At 38.5% G+C, this 20312-nt stretch overlaps 1 protein-coding gene across 9 annotated transcripts in view; it reads left to right on the top strand.

Moving 5' to 3' along the window:
- Positions 1-17938, top strand: part of RABGEF1 (RAB guanine nucleotide exchange factor 1) — a 34099-nt gene extending 16161 nt beyond the window's left edge. For 3 of the 9 annotated variants that reach the window (XM_073315050.1, XM_073315048.1, XM_073315049.1), the window contains 9 exons: positions 235-401; positions 4344-4463; positions 8150-8170; positions 8802-8971; positions 10664-10745; positions 11984-12116; positions 12540-12631; positions 13395-13651; positions 14898-17938. In XM_073315050.1, coding sequence (XP_073171151.1) covers positions 235-401; positions 4344-4463; positions 8150-8170; positions 8802-8971; positions 10664-10745; positions 11984-12116; positions 12540-12631; positions 13395-13651; positions 14898-15296 — 1441 coding nt within the window. In that variant the 3' untranslated portion in view covers positions 15297-17938. The remainder of the gene's footprint in view (positions 1-234; positions 402-4343; positions 4464-8149; positions 8171-8801; positions 8972-10663; positions 10746-11983; positions 12117-12539; positions 12632-13394; positions 13652-14897) is intronic. The other 6 variants (XM_073315053.1, XM_073315052.1, XM_073315051.1 and 3 more) reach the window with 6 other exon arrangements.
- The last annotated feature ends 2374 nt before the right edge of the window (positions 17939-20312 follow it).

Genomic DNA, 20312 nt, shown 5'->3' with positions numbered 1-20312 from the left:
GCTACAATTAAGGTGAAAGGAAAAATGTTTTTACTGTGTTGACCGTGAGGAAAGGAGAGATTTATATAACGACAAAGAAGTGATGCTTGGAAGAAGAGTTGATAGAGGGGTGAGGGAGGAGAAAAGAGTCTGGGAACAGGCTTGGGGGGCAGAAAGGATAGTGGATTTGACAGTGCTTATTAATTTTTTGTTGGCGCTAACTAGCTACACTGTCCCAAATTCTTTTAATTTTAGACTTCAGCGTGAGGAGGAAGAAGCCTATGCTAGTAGTCAGAGTACACAAGGGGCACAGTCGCTCACCTTTTCCAAGTTTGAGGAAAAGAAAACCAATGAAAAGACACGCAAGGTGACAACCGTCAAGAAATTCTTCAGTGCGTCTTCCAGGACAGGAGCTAAGAAGGGTAATTCTTACATTTCTTTAACCATTACTATATAATATATCCTTTATGGATTTTTAGAAGGCTGTGTATAATGGTTTACCAAATATAAGCCAATAACTACGTTGTATATGGACCTCCATCCTATACTTGTATAATTACAAGGTCAGAGTCATCGCCACTGTTAAAAACAATACTGATAAAACTACTGTTTTGAATCTGCTCCATTGTTTTCCAGAACTACCATGCTGTTTTACAAACTGTATGCCCAAATAAAGCCTCTAAAACCTTAATTCCCACTGAGTTGTTAGTAGTTCCTCTGATCAGCATACAGGGGAAATAATACCATCAGATGTGACGGCTGACTCTGTATTGATGGAACTCCTGGATCACTTTACACTATTGACAAGAGTTATCTGTGTGAATAGTTTTAAGTCTTCCCAAGCTATTTGCCACTAAAATAAGTTGTGAAAGGGACTTGAAATTCTAGGGTCTGTAGACAGTGCATGTCTGTGATTAACTCAATTTAAAACAAGTTTTGTTGGTCTTGGATTAGTCTAAATTAGTGGTTTTCAACTTTTTTTCATTTGTGGACCCCTAACAGATTTTGGATGGAGGTATAGACCCCTTTGGAAATCACAGGTTGAAAACCACTGGTCTAAATGAGCAGTGGTTCTCTTTGCAATATACTCCATGTAATTTGGCCAAGTTGGGTGTCCAAACTGAAGCTTAGACTAGTTAACAGAAAATGAGTTACCTGTCTTCCTAAAGGCGCTGGGTGAGGGTGCCACACGCTTGCGTCCAAGGCACTTAAGTTTATTAATTCAAACCTTTATTTGAATGAAAAGCTTTTCTTGCAATAATAATTACACTATTAAAGCAAGATACAACAGACATACAGAAAAAGATAATGGCCAGTTACCTTCTCCTGGGTTATAAGTCACTCATGGTGGGTTTCCCCAATGAAGCTCCAACTGTCCCCTCACGTTTTAAGACACTTACACACATCCAATTACATATTCATTAGTTCTTTTCCCACTCACCATTAAGTATCATCAATATTATGTATCTTATGTAATTCATACAATAGGCATGTGTAAGCTTCAATTTGCAGGACTTTTGCAACCTGTGCTATTTTCATGTTTCTCTTTTCTAATTGGGTTATTACCACTGACCATGCATACTTTGACCAGGTCACTTTATCTGATATTAGGGACTTTTTCTCTAATTGCCTTTTGGCAGCACATTTTGTTTATCTGTTGTCTTCCAATTTAAGCCCATCCTGTGCTCAAAATATTCCTTTTGTCCTGTACAGCAGCAGCTGTAAGCAAGTTCACTTAACAAATTAGAGCAATGCTACACTCATTCAAACAAAGCTGAGGCCAGCCAAGTCATAAGTGTCTTGATCTGTCCAAACTTTTTATATAACCCATTCTTATGACAATTCCCAATAAAGGCCAGTGTGCTGACATTAGAAACTGTTCAGAAGATCTTTGTTCCCTTCACCACTTCTTGTGTTAATATATCCCTGAAACAAAGCAAATGGAATTTTCTCCTGGTATCACTGTTTGTAAAAGATCCTATAACTACAAAGCTGTGCTAAGGAAGTTTGCAGCTAAACTTCTTGTGTTTTTTATATTGAGCATGAGGAAACTTAGTATTCTTTCTGGGTTGCTTTGTCAGTTAAAATCACTGTGAATAATCCTATAAAATGTAACTGAGGCTTCTTTACGTATGTTTTATGTAACAAACTATATGGAGCAGCATCTGAAGTCCTATAAGTATTAATTAGGGCTTCTGATTTTCAGTTTCAATTGATAAACATGAATAAAACACTCCTGATACAAAAAAAAACCCCATACTTTTATCTAAGGCCTTGTCTAAACAGAGCAGTAATGCGGAGTACAGGAGTGTGATTTCTAAAATGCACTAACCATGTAGATGCTGATGGTGCACAATAAAGATTCCCTACTGCACCTTAAGATAGCTCAGCTGGAAACGTAACTATGTTAAAACACATTGGGAAACATTACAAAGATTACAGTAGTATACACTGTAATGAGTAATGCATATGATTTACATTACTCATTACAGGTTTCAGAATAGCAGCCGTGTTAGTCTGTATCCGCAAAAAGAAAAGGAGTACTTGTGGCACCTTAGAGACTAACAAATTTATTTGAGCATAGTGAGCTGTAGCTCACAAAAGCTTATGCTCAAATAAATTTGTTAGTCTCTAAGGTGCCACAAGTCCTCCTTTTCTTATTACTCATTACAGTATATGCAAGAGAGCTCTGAAAAACCCTGATTTTTGTACATGTACATAAAAGTCAAAAATTGCTAAAAATCCCAAAAAATGAAACAAACCTTAAAAAAACCCAGAAGCCCTAATGTTGTAATGATGTAAATAAAGTTACTAGTTAACTGCCAGGAGTCATAAAAGGTAACCATAGATGATACCATGGTACACTTCAAGCAAAGTGATTTACTTTATCAGAGCAAAAGCAAACCATGATCAGCACTTGCAGGGAACAGCTATGATACACTTTAAAGCAAGCACCTTGACGAATGTCGGCTCCAGTAGAGGTGTAACAAGGAAATGTACATATTGGTCAACCAGTGTAATAAATTCCTTCTTACACAGGACAACAGTCTCTTCACCCAAACAGTTGTTTTAAGAATTAGCCTTATTAAAAGTGACTTTCAAATCATTTAACAAAATGACCTTTATGTTAGCAATATGTGCTTAATGTTTACAACAGCCAGACTAATAGAAAATTCAGTTTAAGACTAAACTTTACAAAATAGGCTAAATGCAGGGACTGAATGAAGCATATGTTTGAAATGGCTGGAGTAACAATTGTTTCTGGCAAGCTCTCCTCAAAATCTTTTCAATAAAGATGCATATGGACATGGGTATCTTTTTGACTATATATAAGGTTGTTTTTTTTTCAGAAACATAAGTTTTTAAATTAGTGGACAATATACAGTTTAGAAATAATGTTGAAAGTGGAATGACTTCAACTCATGTTAAGGGAGAAAGCTTTCAGGAACCTTATTCATCAAAAATGCTTCCAGCTGGAAGTTCTATCACAACTTTATTGTAAATAGCTGGGTGGAAGGGCCCTGTGACTTCTGTGAGACGGGTTTTTGTTGGAACCAAGAATCAGCCACATTTTCAGTGTGATGACTGTATGGTTTAGGAATTGTAGGGGAATACTCTATGAATAATAATAGATTATAGGGCCCTGAGTTTTAGTAATATTCAATAAACAGATGTCTAAATGTTGTGGAAATGCACTTTTGAAGCAGTAAGCAACACGTGTTCTGAAGACTTCAGATAATTTTGTAAGGAAAACCAAGATTGTGTAACCTGTGTATCCTCAAGGAAAATAACGTGAATAAACATTGTTTTAAAAAAAACAAAAAGGGAGTTTCAGGAGGAATACTAAGTTTGTTCTTCACTAAATATTTGTTATCCATTGTAGAGTCTGTTGAAAGAGAAGAAGAAAAATTGCATCATTGTCTTTGCATAGCAATAACTTAAAAAAAGAAACTAATTTTGTAATTATGCACTTTGGCTTGGGTAGTAAATGGCTGATAGAGAACTTGACTCTTGAAGAGGAACTCCAAAAAGCATGGAGTATATTTTCCTATAGTGGAAAGGTGACATTGCTGGGTCTCCAGTTTTGTAGACACACTGCATATTTCCTTGCGATAAGAAATTAAATATACTTTGCCTTCATTTTGGAGTGTCTGCCTCTCAGTGCATGAATGCCACCTGGTTAAACACAAAAGCATCTCAAATCACTGATGTCTTAACTCCTTGTCCCTGATCCAGAATAGTAACATTCATTCTTCTCATTCCCATGTTCTTCCCCTCCCCCTTTTTTTGGGGGGGGGTCCTATTCTCCTTACCACTTGACACTCTTGCTGTTGGTGTCTTGCTTGCTTTTGCATTTATTCCAGTGGCTCAAGAGAGAAACCTTAAGCAAGGACAGCTTGGGAGGGAACGAAATGCTGATAACATTCTCAGGGACTTGAAGGAGATTTTTACTCCCTCCTGGGAGCTGGCTTCCCCTACTGAAGGTAACACAGCACAGCTTGGAGAGCTGTCTGCTTGTTCTAGTAAGCTTATTTAGTTGGGCTTTGCAAAATCCAAACTAGGGTTGTGCCAGCTATAACTTAGGCCATTGAATATGATGACGACAAGAAAGGCAATGCTTGAAATCATTATGTACATTCTAACGCTGGTTTATGATATATGAACTTTGAACCAACAAGTTGCCTTTAGGGGAAAAAAATGAAACTCAAATTTCTTAGAAGAGATTTGTTTCGTTGCACAATACTTCAGGAATCAAACTATGAAAGAAGACAAATTTCCACTTTTTAAAAATAGTGAATGAATCCGTGCTGCTTCATCTTTATTTTTAAAAAAAAGCCTCTAAAATGCTGCACTAAAAATAACTATGCTAGAAATGGGACTTTAGTTTGTGTAAATTTGCTTGAATTATACCCAGTACATTCTCAAAATGTGTCTTCAGGACATAGTTACATAAATCAGGGGAAAGCAATTTTATGTTATGAGAGAAGCGACATTTTTATAATCTGAGTTGAATAATAGCAAAATTGACAAAGTAACTGCTTTAGGATCTTGTCCAAAATCTTACCTATAGCATGTTTGGCATTCTGATGTTCTGGTCTCTAAAGAAATTCTAAATTGCAAAGTGTCTTTATTTTACAGAATATATCGGGTATATACACATGTTAAGGGAATTTTTTGGGGGGAAGTACTAGAAAATACTTTTTTTTCATATTCTTATTCATTGACTTTAGTCCAAGTAATGGCACAACCATAGTGTGAAGCAGCTGGAATGCTAATGTTCTGCTGGGGCACCCAAACGCCACATAGAAATGAAAGAAAAAGGAGATATTCATGTAGATGATGATTATCCTCCTTGTAAAAATTATCCTTAAATCCCCACACTTCTGTTTTTTGTATTGTGTTGATATAGCTCCTCTTGCAGGCTCTTCCTAACCTGCTCAAATGGGCTTTATTCCTTTTCTGTGATTAAATTATCAGTAAATACGCATGCTCACTTACTATGGAATAAGTGCAGTAAGGTATATAACTGAAATTACATATCTTACAGAATGTAGTGAGCAATACACAGTATGCTGCTTCACATGTCTTAAGCCAAAATTTCTGTGTAGAGAGTAGTAGCAAATAAAATTGCAACCTCCCTGATTCATATTAAATCATTACAAATTTGGGTGCTGTAACTATTAAAGAGTGAAGTTATTTTAAACTAGAGAGCAAATGAAAACAGCGCTCAAATTTTGTAGCCATGTCTGTAGTAACTGTATCTAGATGGAGGCTATTAATATTTTACCTTTACTAAGCTAAAAGTGTCTCAGATGAAGCTTTCTAAACCGAGCTTTTGTAGTCGTTAAACAAAAACTAGAAATAGCAGAATGAGGGTGCCATTTTTATGGATATCTAATCAGCCAAATGTCATAAGAATAGATGGATGATAAAACTTCATGCTGATAAATTTGAATATTGAAGGAAGCCAATTAGCTAATACTCCACATTGATTTAATGGTGAATTAAAATATATCATAAGATTATTTGATATAATTTAGAGCGAATACTTTTTCAAAATTAGTGCTTTTTTTCTTTTTAATTGTATCTTATAAAGTGCATATTTGTAACCAACTAGTTATGTCATACTAAATTTAGTAAATTATTTACTCTGTTATGGTAGTCTACTAGATTGCATTTAAGTAGTATTCAAATTACTATGTAGACTCAATCTTGAATACTGCTTTGAATCTTCAGAATTTTTTAAAATTCCTTTTTATACTTAAAGAACAACCTTTGGGTATAAATAGAAATGAATGGATTTGCTTTAGCAATATTGATCTTAACTGATAGAATTCAAATATTTCTATTTATATGGCTTATAAGGAGTAAAATTTTAACACACACCGGTACAGTAACTCCTTGTTTAATGTTGTAGTTATGTTCCTGAAAAATGCTACTTTAAGCAAAACGATGTTAAGCAAATCCAGGTTCCCCACAAGAATTAATGTAAATGGGGGGTGGGTTCGGGTCCATGGAAATTTTACATATACACAGTATAAGCTTTAAACAAACAATTCAATACTGTGCACAGCAATGATGATAGTGAAGCATGGCTGAGGTGGTGAAGTCAGAGGGTGGGATATTTCCCAGGGAATGCCTTACTGCTAAATGATGATCTAGCACTCGGCTGAGCCCTCAAGAGTTAACACATTGTTAATGTAGCCTCACACTCTATAAGGCAGCAGGAATGGAAGGAGGAGAGACAGCATGTGTGTGAGAGAGAGAGATGCATTGCCCCATGAAGTATGCTGACCCCACTCTAGGTACACTGGCTTTTTAAGTAGATCAAAAAGTTGAGACAGCAGCTGCTCCCTCCATCCTGAGCCCTGTGGTGTCGTGTCTCTCCCCCCACCCCCCCATTCTGTGGAGATGGGGTAAAGGAGTGGGGGGATGGGACATCCTGACATTAGCACCCCTCTCTCCCCACCCCCTGCACAGTAAGCAGGAGGCTGGGGGAGCAGTACACGGCAGTGGAAGGAGGGACAGCTGAACTGTCTGGCTATTGATAGCCTACTGGGCGGCTGCTGCACAGGGAAGTTAGGGGAGCTGATGGGGCGGCTGCCGGCCCACCCTGGTTCCAAGCCCCCACCGCCAGCTCCAATGGGCTGCTCTTCCTGCAAGCAGGGACAAAGCAGGCTGCTGCCAAACAACATTATAAGGGAGCATTATGCAACTTTAAATAAGCACGTTCCCTAATTGATCAGTGATGTAACAACGTTAACTGGGATGACGTTAAGTGAGGAGTTACTGTAACTGCATTACTGCTAATAGTGTCCATACCGGGGGTGGCCAGCCTGCAGCTCTGGAGCTGCATGCGTCTCTTCAGAGGTTAATATGTGGTTCCTTGCATAGGCGCTGACTCCAGGGCTGGAGCTATAGATGCTAACTTTCCAATATGCTGGGGGGGCACTCACTGCTCAACCCCAGGCCCTGCCCCCACTCCACCCCTTTCCCCAAGGCCCCTGCCCCTTCCCCGAGCCTGCCATACCCTCCTTCCTCCCCCCCGAGCCTGCAGCTCACGCAAAACAGCAGTGTGGCAGGCAAGAGGCATGGGGAGGAGTAGGAGGTGCCTGATCGTTGGGGCTGCCGGCGGAAGGGAGTCACTGGGGGCTGGAGGGGGGAGCTAATGGGGGCCTGCTGACGTATTACTGAGGCTCTTCGGCAATGTACGTTGGTAAATTCTGGCTCCTCAGGCTCTGGTTGGCCACCCCCGGTCTATACTGATTTCTATCAAGAGAAGACTATATTGCTAAGTGAGAAGCCCTTGAAGAGTCTCTCTCTTAAACATTGCTGTTCAAATTCATCACTGGTGTACAATTCCATTGAAATATGTGAAGTTAAAAATGAGAGATGAATCTGAGATAGTGTTGAGCCTATAAAAAGTCATATTGAATAAGAAACCAAATGAAATACATGAACTTAATGGACAAATTATTTTCCTCTTATTTAAAGTCCTGCATGTATGGCTACTGACACAGTGCATTCTCTTGTTCTGCATGTTATAAATGGGTTTGTTTGCGCTGAAAATCTGCTTATTAAGAATATTTTCATGTTTTTTCTCTCTTTGCTTTTTGCTTTTCATCATGTTCATTTACATCATCTTGCATTCAATCATTCATTTTGACAGTGTTGGCTGGCAGACTGAGAGGTGGGTGTGCTAAACTTGGGTAGAGAAGATCCTATCAAGTTTGTATGACTGTCTTGTAAAGTGCAACCAATATTTTCTGAAGTACATGTTTCCCGAAGAGAAATGTTTGGAAGCCCCATGTTAATGTATACATTTCCAGCTTTGTAAACTTGCATACACAACTGGAACAAATTCCACTAAAAAAAGGGGTAGGTTTTTTCCCGTCTGTTGTTGAGTTCCATGTAGAAAACTGGACCATATTTGGTGTTTTTGCTCTGATTCAAACATTAAAGCCAGATTCTCATTTACACTAACACTGCTCTAGCAATATAAGGGGATTTTCAAGTGAGCATGGAACTGTAACTTGCACCCACTTTGTCTCCTTTATACTGTCAAAATTAATGTATAGGGTCATTAATGTAAATGAGAATCTGGTTTTAAATATTTGTGACTGTTAGCTTAATAAGCAGTTTCATATAGTTGTATTTAGTGATGGTTCAACATGTCACTATTTAATCCTGTTCTCTTCAAAAGAGAAAAAATCATCTTTATGTATAGAAGTTTAAATTAGGTTTGTCCTTCTATAATTTTTTTAATCTGATACATTAATTGATTAGTACAATTAATCTCTAATTGTTTCTAATTTTCCCAGCAGAGATTCATGAAGCTAAGGCTCCTAGCCCTTCAATAAACAGGCAGGTCAGCATTGAGACAGATCGAGCGTCCAAGGAGTTTATAGAGTTTCTCAAGACCTATCAAAAATCTGGTCAAGACATTTATAAGCAGTGCAAAATGTTTTTGGAAGCAATGCATCACAAAAGGGTTGGTATATCACATGCATTATATAAGTGACACATTAAAAACGAGGGACTTAGGCAGAAACAAAAGCTTTTAATCCTTTATGCAAAAGCTGAACCGTCAGTCCTCCGCTGAAGTATTGATGTGGCTATGGTGCCACCTAGGGTTGAAATGATCCAGCATTCATAAGGCCCTTCCGTTTTGGTTTTAATTTTGTTTGAAATTTCTCAAGAATGTATTGGTGTTTGTTATAAAATTTGAAAGGTTTAAAAAAAGGTGCAAAAAATAACTTCACAGATGTCTGGGTGAATATTGGGGGACAGGAGGACAGAAAAAGCAACAGACAGAGAAAAGTAAGAGTATCGAATGTGAACACCGTTTAATGCTGTGGTTTATTTCATGGACTATACATTAGCAGTACACACACTTACACAAGCACGTGTTTGCATATATTCCATTACATTGGACTAATTTATTAGCATAAATGCATTATTGGATTTTTCTCAAGATAATCAGTATTTTTGTGTACTCCAAAATTTGGGGAAAATTGATGATAAAAACAATAGCTTTTATAAAACCTGGGAATTTTTTGGTAATTGTTTTGTTTTTTAAAATGAAGGGCTTTAAATATTGAGTATCTACTGTTAATACTATTTTCTTCTGCTTCAACTATAGCAATACAAATGGCAACCTGAAAATTAACTGGAATTTTAGATTGTCACCATTTTCATTACAGTCCCCCTCCCTTTCTCTCATTTATAAGTCATAGGAAAATCAGAAGATTTGTGAACCTGTCTCTTTATTTTATATTTAAAGTAAGTTGCGTGTAAAATGCTTTTAGGGCTCATGGAACTTTAAAATGTTAAAATTATTCCTTTTGTCATTCCAAAATATAAGTCATTGCGTTTGCTCCTTTGAAAACTGAGGCCACCCTCAGCTTTCTGTTGCCAGTTTGCCTGTGTACTTGCACGTTCATGTACAAACACCACTGAAGCTCCAGGAATTGGTCAGCAGCTGAGGAAGACTGCTTCTCTATTACTACCTGTGCAAATGGTTCTGTCATGAAGTTTTCCCTCCAAGTAATACTTATTACCTTCTTACAGCACTTGTTGCTCTTTCTGTGCACACAAAACATGTAAGCGCATGCTTAAGTTCCATTGACTTTAATGCGACTTGAGGACATGCTTAAAGCTAAACAAGTGCTTAAATGCTTTGCTGAATAGAAATGGCTTGCTGAATCATGGTCCAACACTAGAAATTAATCTTGTAGTGTTCCAAAGTGCCATTGTCAGTAGTAACAGCACTTGGCACTTTTGTAGTGCCTCCATTTAAAATTGCTTTAAAAATACTAACAAAGTAAGTGTCACAACTTCTCTCTTAGGTTAACAAACTCTTTCCATTTTACAAAATGAGAAAATTGAAGCATGAAAAGATTAAGTGACTTTCTGCAGGTCACACAGGAAGCCTCTTGCAATGCCTAGCCCCATACTTTAAATACAGCTCCATCATTCCACCCATTCGGGTTCGTGGTATTGTGCAGAACAAATAAATATAGTCTTCAAATCACAATACGGAGAAGATAATTTGTCCTGTGTTCTGTACAACTCTTGCTGCTGTTAGATATTTTCCATGAAAAAATAGGTACATGACTACTTCTATGTCATTTGCATGGCACCATGCTGTTTTTTTTCACTTAAGATCAGTGTTCTGTCCTAGGAATTAAGTATTGAGGAACAATCTGAATGTGCCCAGGACTTCTATCAAAATGTAGCGGAGAAATTACAGACCCGTTGGAAAGGTATCAGACTCTTCTTTCTCTCACACCTTACCATTGAAACAGTATAATGTTTGGGCCACTTGCATCTCCCGAATCTCTCATGCGTGTGCTCTCTCTTTCTCTCTCTGTCCCCATGTGACATTGTTACTTTTTAGTAGTAAACACTCTAATTAGAGCTATTCCAAGTAACATCACTATATTTAAGATTCTGTAAAGTTCTGCTATCTAAATTGATTGTCAGAGGGTATTTAAATATTTTAAAGAAACCCTGCCAAGTAACAGTTCAGTTCACAAAACATTTGTTGGTCCAAAACTTAAAAACAAAAACCAAAAAAACCCCTTAATTGTTGCTGTTTTTAAACTGGTATATTCAGTCCCTTTTTAATTTTCTAATTTTCATACCTATGCTTTCATCTTTCTTTAAACTGTTCTGCAATTTAACTTGTATTATTTGTATGTAATCTAACTGTCTGTTTACCCAGTATTTGGTGTATTCCCTACTCTTGGAGTGGGAAATATCCCAGGGAGTGTATTTTGAGTGGCACGTACCTTCTTGTGATTATTCTCAAAAACTTTAAGCCGCCTTGCCTCTAGGTGTAGTTACATGTGCATGGAAGTGCATAGTAAGTTCATGAGGCCTCTAGCTCAGATATTTCATACTATAAAATGCATAGCAGCAGAACCAAAATTAAAATTCATAGTGCAGAGTAATACTTCAGTCCACTTCTATGTCTCTCGAGCATGTCTACAGTCAGTACAGGTCTGACTGTACAGGCATGACTATTCTGACCCTTGAAACAAGCCCACTTTCCTTTTGGTTCCTGAAAGGCAGAAACTCCAAAATTGAAAGCAGAGTATATTAAATGTCTCCACATTGTAAACTGTGTCAAGGACCATGTCTGTTCAGGGGTTTAAGTAATTTTTTTTAACCTAGATATTAAACCTCTTTGGAGCTAGGAACCTGTTTGATCTTCAGCTTCATGCCTTGCCTTCATATGCCTAGACATATGGTTATCTCAGAGCATCCACACTTGCTCCTTACTGTTGTATTATTCTTTACTTCTGAAAAGCATTAGATTCAGTACATCGGTACCTATTGTTTAACTCACATTTGACTTGAGCAGTAGAAGGGAATAACTCATACCTGTGCTGACTCAGTGGTTATTGTGGCCAACTGGCATTAAGTCTTCACAAACAATCTTATGGGTCCGTAAACCATCTAATTTACTACGTTTGGGGGATGGGTTTGTATCTTTCAGTTTCCCCAGAAAAAGTTGAGAAAGCAATGGACCAGATTGAAAAATATATCATGACTCGATTGTATAAATATGTGTTCTGCCCTGAAACAACTGATGATGAGAAGAAGGATCTGGTTGTCCAAAAGAGAATCAGGTAAGGATTTCTGAAGAGAAATAATCTAGAAGTCCAAAATCGCATGAGTGGTGTCTGCCATTCATGCCGAAACTAGCATGCTGAAATCTGGTGCAAGAGTGGCACTAATTTATTAACTGAAGACAATGTTTTGGATTAATTCTTTTGTAGCTTTTTGTTAAGGTAATAGAAATGACTACACTGGGTTATTTCATTTGAAATAATCATGCACTCACTTGTAGCGTATTAATTATAATATAAATGTTTTTCTGGGTAGTAATCTAGTTTCCTCAGTGGGTTGAAGTGCTTGCCTTGTCAAACAGAAGGCTCCTTATATGATAGCTTAATTAAAGAAGCTGTTAGCATACTGTTAACCTTTGCCGCTGACCTCAGACGACTTCATTGCTAGGGGTGGTGTGTGTTTTCATTTGTTTCTCTTGATAGGGCTTTACACTGGGTTACTCCACAAATGCTGTGTGTTCCTGTTAATGAAGAAATTCCAGAGGTCTCCGATATGGTTGTGAAAGCAATTACGGGTTTGTGAACTATAAACTAGCTTATCTTCTCCAAATTAACTATCTGAAGAAGTAAAAAGTATAAACACTTGCTTTTTCATAGAGACTGTATTTTTTGCTTTAAACAAGTGGCTACAATCCTGAATATTGTATACATAAATTCATTCCTCTGCAGAAACGCTTTGGACAAATTTGCTTCTGTAACTCACATTTGTTCACTGGTATCTTAAGGGGTAGATATGCCTCACTTAGGCCCCAATTCAGCAAAGCACTTAAACCCAAGCTTAACTTAAAGGATGAGAGTAGTCTCATTGAGAAGGTTGAGATTGGTAAAATTGAGATGCTTAGCAACCATACTGAATCAGGGCCTTGGAGCATAGCTGTTGTCATTCTTCTGTGAATCCTAATATTTGTACTGTTTACTTTGTCAACTATTGAAATCAAACAAAACTTAGTTCTGCTTTTTGGGAAATGGGTTCAGTTTTTGGATCTGCCACAGACTAGTAGAGTGATGTTGGGCTAGTTTCCCACCTATAAAATGAGAATAATATTTCCTTACCTCATGGAAGTGTTGTGAGAATAAATCCCAACAATGTTTACTCTGGAACTAGGTTGAAGTGGGAGGCATATAAATACTTAGTTTTCATACAGTATCAAGTGGAGTAAATTAAACACAAATAGTGCAATCTGATAGCAATCCAGTGGGTCACCCTTTACATATGGATTTACTTTTGTGGGCTTCTGATGAATGGAGATCTAACTATATAGGGTTTTTATTTTACAGATATTATCGAAATGGATTCAAAACGTGTCCCTCGTGATAAATTAGCATGCATCACCCAATGCAGCAAACATATCTTCAACGCTATAAAAATCACAAAAAACGAACCAGCTTCTGCTGATGACTTCTTACCAACACTTATCTATATTGTTTTGAAGGGAAACCCACCCCGTCTGCAGTCCAACATCCAGTATATAACCCGCTTCTGTAATCCAAGCAGGTTAATGACTGGAGAGGATGGCTACTATTTTACCAACCTGGTAAGTTCAAGAACAGTGTTGAAGCTCTATACCATACTATCATCTGCTGTTTGATCAAGGCATTCCCAGCAAAGGTGAATGTCTTAATACTGAAGGAAACAGAAAATGTAGTCGCAAGATAATGTGAAACTATTCTTATGAAACAGTGTACTGCTGTTCAGGCTGGAGTGCACTCCCTTCCACTTTTCATTTCTTCTTCTCCCCCCCCCCCCCCTTCTAAGTTAGGTGAACCTAAGAATGCCTTGGTTTCCTAGCCACTTCTTTAACCAGTTCAAGCCCTTGATTCTGACCAGTATTTTGCCCGTGCAGACCTGGGCAAGCTTTTATTATGTAAGAAAAGTGAAAGTTCAGCTACCACTTGATTTACGTTAACCTCAAGGTTCAGGCATTAAAGATATAACAGATGAAGAACCATTAACTTGTAACAGTTTTGAGAAGGTTGACTTGACTACTAGCTATTCAAAATCTGCTGAGGCTCGATTATGCAGCGCTTGTGCATGCTCGGTTGCCATTTGAGTTGGCAGGATTTCATCATGTGAAAGGCCTGCAGGATCCAGCCATTGATAGAGAGGGACAGTCCTATGGAAGTATCCCTAGAACAGGGCCGGCGTGTGTGTGTTTGGCTGAACAAAACTATGAATTTGGATACCCTGGAATTTGCATATGTAACAATTCTACAAGAAAAATGAATTTTTTTCTTAATATGAAATACTTCAGTGTGTGTTCTAAATAATGCTTTCAGAAGGAGAACACTTCAAGCTGAGATGCATTCCTCCCATTTACTTTTTCAGAAACAGATTAGAGGTGTAGCATGAAATTATGCTCAGTACATAACTAAAACAAATGCACCTAGTATAGAGTGCTGCTGTCAACTGTGTCTTTTCATTCTTTCACTTACTGTTCTTTTTCAAAATGCAGTGACCCCATAGTTTGCAATGGAGCTTCCTCATTCAGTCAGCACACAATTGCTTTGTACAGCCAAGATGACCTGCTCTGAATGGTGTTCTGCAGTTTCTTAAAATGTTAGTTATTTTTATTTTTTGTGAACGGCCTTATTTTAACCAGGCTACGCTGAGAGGCTTTTCAGGAGAGCAGCAATTTGCTGTCAGGTGATCTATTGAACCATTAAACCAACCACCATATTGTTTGTATAACAGCACGATTAAAATGCAGAACACTTGTTGTTTTGGGTTATGACTTGCATCATGTACCCTGCAATGACACTCTCTCTCTGTTCTGTGTGTAGTGCTGTGCTGTGGCCTTCATTGAAAAGCTGGACGCTCAATCTTTAAATCTAAGCCAGGAGGATTTTGATCGCTACATGTCGGGCCAAACGTCTCCAAAGAAACAAGAGTCTGAAAACTGGTCATCAGATGTGTGCCTAGGTGTTAAACAGATGTATAAGAACTTAGACCTCCTATCTCAATTGAATGAGAGACAGGAAAGAATTGTCAGTGAAGCCAAGAAGCTTGAGAAAGACCTTATAGATTGGACTGATGGAATTACTAAGGAAGTCCAAGATATTGTTGAAAAATATCCATTGGAAATAAAACCAAAAAATCAACCCTTAGCAGCTATTGACTCTGAAAACGTAGAGAATGATAAATTGCCCCCACCATTGCAGCCTCAGGTTTATGCTGGATGATAATTTACCATGAAAGTATTAACTTCAAAAGGAATTCTTACACACCTATTACTATTTGCTGCTTGGAAAGGGGAATAAGTTTGAGGCTAAAAAAATCAAATGAGTTTAAATCAGTACATTTTTAAAGGTACAATTATTTTGTTTAGAGTGTAATAAATTGTATTTATTTTAGTCAAAGTAGGTTTCTATTAGGCTTTTTTGTTTTTTTGAACTGAATTTAAATTTTCTACACAAAGCCAATGTAATTTTTAAGCAACACTAGTCCATTGACAACTTTTTCCTGAAAGCTTTCTTCTGGGCATGCACTTATGTGTTTTTAAATAATGAGTTTAATTTAAATTTAAGAAGAAAAAGATTAGCAGTACTTCTTGAATAATGCAAGGCTGGGAGTTCTAGCAGAAACTCAAAGGTACCAGTGTTCCAGGGTCTGAATTTATTCTGTAGTTGTAATGATGAAAGATACAGTGTAAAATAAATATGTAGAATTGTAAATAGGTTTAAAAAAGTAATGTTTCAACTGTGCATGGCACCTTGTGTATTAGTACAAAATGATATATAAAAATGTCCATTTTTAGCATCTTTTATTTAGTTCAATATTAACTTCACAGTATATAAGGAAGTACACCATTAATGTATTTTAGCAAGCTGGATGGTGCAACGGAATGAACTGCAGATTTGAAAGCTTGACAGAATTATATCATAGTATTCATAGCTTTTAAACGCATTCTTTATAATAACTCTTGGGATCTGAAAATTGAAATATTTTTTCATCTTAACATTTCCCTCCATTTTTGTCAGTATACTGGTGGTCTGTTGAGTTGCAGGTAGGTGCTGGTGTTGCTTATTTCTAAGAAGAAAGAGCATTGAAGCAGGTTTTGGAAGGAGAGGAAAATGACAGACTTGGAACCCGTGGTGATAGTTGTGGGGGAAATGGCTCAAATGCTCAGCCAACAGTGACTGACTCCCTTTCCTAATACAGTGAGTTTGTATTGTTTAGCCATTTCCCACTAATGGGTTGGGCCTTGACCACTTTCTCTCCTCCTTCTCCCCCCCAATCAAGGCATGCATCATATGAACCTGTTTTAGAGGCTGCTTTATTAAGAGCATGACCCTTTGCTGTTAGCAAGAAAGAGCACATTTACTTTTACAAAATTGCACTATTCTGGGCTTTAGTGATTTTTGAGTACTGAAAGTGAACAAGCTAAGCATCAAGGTTAATACAGTTCACTTCCCAAAAGCTTTAAATCGCTGTGTACTGTATTTCATTTGAAAAGTAACCCGCTGGTTCACTCCACAAAACGTGTAACCATTTGCAGATTTTTTTATATTCCGGTGAAACATTTTATATATCATTTTAAATATCTTCCAGTTAATTTAGTCTGCCATGGCTTCTATGTGTACCTGTGATATTTAATGCTTTTCAGAGATACGTTCCTTAGCTTGGCTAAGGGCTGTTCTTAAGCAACTTTAAATTTTTTCCATCAAGGGGAGGGTACCTACCTCTTCATTGTATTCCATTGCTTTAAAATTACTGATACTTCAAAATTTGCACTGCAATAATTTCAGACCAAAACTGTGACTTGTCCTATTTTTAATTCTCAAATTGCTGTGTTTAACGGTTTGAACTATGCATTCCTAGTGTTTTAAAGATAACTAATTACCCACATTTCCCTGCAGAGATGCAACAATGAGTCAGTTGATCATAAGAAATTACTCTGAGAAGTTACTGTTCATTGATGAGACTCTGCTCCTAGACTGTTCAAGACCTTATCAATGCTTGTAGTGAGCCTTTATTTTCTCTACATACATTAGGTGCTAATTCTGATATCCAGGTACACATTTGTCTCTTTCCTAAAAATAAATAAGTAAATAAATAAAATGTACACATCTTTTAGCTACTGCATACTAAATTGCTGTTAAATAAAAATATGTGCATTCTTCCTTTGTTAATGAGTTCTTTAAAAATCCTGCTTTTATTGTAATGCCGCTATTGTTTAAATATTTGTTTACTTATGTCAGGCACCTGTTTTTTCCATATTTGTGGAGGGGAAGAAACATTGGGTTTTCGTGTGTTCTAGATTTTGGATTTGAACTTCTGACTCTAAACACATCAGAGTCTCAGTAGCAGAACTGTTTTTGACCTTGGAAAAAGATCACTGAAGCAGAGAGCAGTGGGGTAATCAAATGACATAATTCTTCTAAAGTGCTTTTCTAGCTAAGGTATTTCTAATTCATTTATCAAACCACCAGAGTTCTGTCACAGGCACAAATTAGTTCTCAATACCTCTCTGAGGTGGGTGAATTAGTTTCATACTCATTTTACAAATGGGAAGACAGGTGGAAAGGTTGTGTGACTTACCCAAGGCTCTAGAAGAAGCTGGTGTCAGAGCTGTAAGGAGAACTCAAATCTCTGCATGCTTCCTGGGGTAATTCGGGTTCCAGTCTATCACTTATATAACTAGGCTGTGTCTGCGATGGAAAATAAAATTGTGACAGGTTTTTAAAGGAAATGGCTTAAGATATTTAGCCTTGCCCACGGGCGGACAGTAAACAGACAAATCAATCTACAGTGTAAGCTATTTAGATGGCATATTTAAGCAATAATGTACTTTGCAGTGTTTAAGATATAAAAGGAAGTTTTTCCCAGTCCCAAACAGATTATAAGGAAGACAGACACGAAAAGACAGGATACAGTGGGAAATCCAAAGCAGGAAATAACTTGAAGGGTTTTTATATTTGTATTGGCCTGCTTTTGAGGAATCAGAGAATAGAGAGTCTTTTTGACTGCTGAAATAGCAGCAGTAGCCATGAACATCTGTAATAGTAAACAGGAGCAAGTACTTGCCAATCAAAATATTCAGCTACCCGATAAGGGCAATAGAGGTCGCTGAAATGGAGAAGACAGGCTGCTAACATGTCATGTCACAATAACTGTATGTAGTTAGAGATTGCTTCTCATTTTTACAAGTGTAGAAAATCTGTACCATAGTTGGTTAATGCTACTGAAAATAGAGTGTTAGGGAATTTCTGATCAACGAGCGGCACAAAGTTGTCTTTGAACATGAGCCAACTACTTACTGTGCCTAGATCAGAGAAGCTACTTTACAGTAAGAACTGTTACCAAACTGTGCATTCTTCTTTTAGTAGTGTCCGTATGGGTACTCCATGTGAGCCTGTGTGCACGCCTGTGCACTCTTAACTGGAGATTCTTAGCAGCAGTGTCTGCATCTGTATCCTAGACACTCCTGTGCTCCGGCATGAGGGTACACAGCACGGGGCTGATCAGCCAGCACTCCAGTTCCTTCTCAGTCACCTGCAGCTTGAGACAGAGCATTGTGGTGGTCTGTTTAGCTAGCCACTTGGCTTGCTACATCTCTTGCTCATATTTTCTTTATTTCATAGTATTTTCCTTTGATTTTATTTTTTCTGTTTTAGCACAGTTTGTACTTTTGGGGGAAGGGGTTCCTTCTTCCCCTTTTTTTCTTTGCCTGATCTAGGCCTCTGTTTAACTTTTCTCAGGCCTCAATCTGCAGCCTTGAGTTTGGGTTATGCCCAAGACCCAGAGGTCAGACCTGCAACAGGTCTTTTCCCTGCAGTGATGGACATTCAGGCTGTCTCCCTTGATTTGGGGAGTCTGACATCCCCTCTAAATGAAACATCTGTGGAGGTTTCAAGAGTAGATCTAAGAAATTGAGGAAGGACAGGCTAAAACTCCTGTTAATCAAGCAGTCTGAGACCCACGGGGCCTAGGTCACCCCCGTGTACATCAAATATGCCAACCAGCTTTGCTCTGGCAGTAAGTGGAGACGTTGGGGGCCCTGTGCCACCACTCAGAACTCAAATGTCACCCCTTTGGTATTGGTCTTAGGAGACCTTGTGTCTTGTTACAGGCTCCCATCCCCTCCAGTACCAATACTAAGCTGCTGGCAAAGAAAGAGTGCACCAAGAAGCCTCCCAGAATGGCACCAGACTCAGTGCCTTCAAAGCATGAGGCCTCCAGAGTCAAGGCGAAATGCTCGTCATGCACAGTTTGTTTTCAGTACCATCTCCATTATCACCTGACATACTAACTCCTGAAGATCCCTATCCAGAGTCCCGATTGCTCTCCTGACTCCTGTTCCATGAGGACCTTCGCACCCTGAATGATCCTGAATCACCTCTTCTAAGCAGGTTTGAGAGAGACTCTTTGCCGGTACCAACTCTTTCTAGACCCTACCTACTCTCCATCCCTGCCATATATGATGGTAACTCATCCTCTAGTGCTGCACCATCCCCATGCAGACTCAGAGGGTATTGAGAGATTTCCAGATGGTACCAACTTGACATCTCCAGGTATCTTCTCACTAGGCAGCCTGCACCTCAGTATCATTACAAATTCAGGTCCTTCTCCAGGCCCAGTACTGGCACCCTCCGCCCCTGTGTTGGACATGGGATGATACCTCATCTGACTCAAGTGTCCATACGAAGGTCCTCTGACTTCCTGCCTCCCTCCTCCCTCTCTCCTTCAAGGTTCAACCTGAGGAAGAAACTTTCAGCAGGGGAAATATCCAGAGACACTGGCAAGGACAGCCTTGGGGCCCACCCTTATGCTCCACTTCAGTGGGCACAATGGAACCCAGTTCTACTGCATCCCAACTTGTAGAAGGCATGTCAGGAACAACAACCAGTGCCCTTGACCCTTGCTTCTCAGACACATCTCATGGAGGAGCAAGAACCAGCTGAGGAGGAAGAAATACCTCCTTCCCATAAGTCCTCCTCTTCAGCAGTCGAGGCTGTCATACCTCCTCCACCATCTTACTCTGATGATTTCAAGATCTTTCAAAACCTGATGAAACACGTAGTGGACAATACAACTTCCATTGGAGGGGACACAGGAACTCCAGCATTCCTTGTTGAACATCCATCAGACATCCAAGGCGAGCTCTCCCCAAGACTGTGCCCATTAACAATGCTCTCTTAGCAAGCATAGTGTGGCAAAATCCAGCTCCCATCCCACCTATGTCGACCACAAGTGGG

Source organism: Lepidochelys kempii, chromosome 17 (assembly GCF_965140265.1).
Source record: "Lepidochelys kempii isolate rLepKem1 chromosome 17, rLepKem1.hap2, whole genome shotgun sequence".
Classification (NCBI taxonomy): domain Eukaryota; kingdom Metazoa; phylum Chordata; order Testudines; family Cheloniidae; genus Lepidochelys; species Lepidochelys kempii.
Note: the sequence above shows the minus strand (reverse complement) of the source record. Positions and strands in the feature narration are given on the sequence as shown.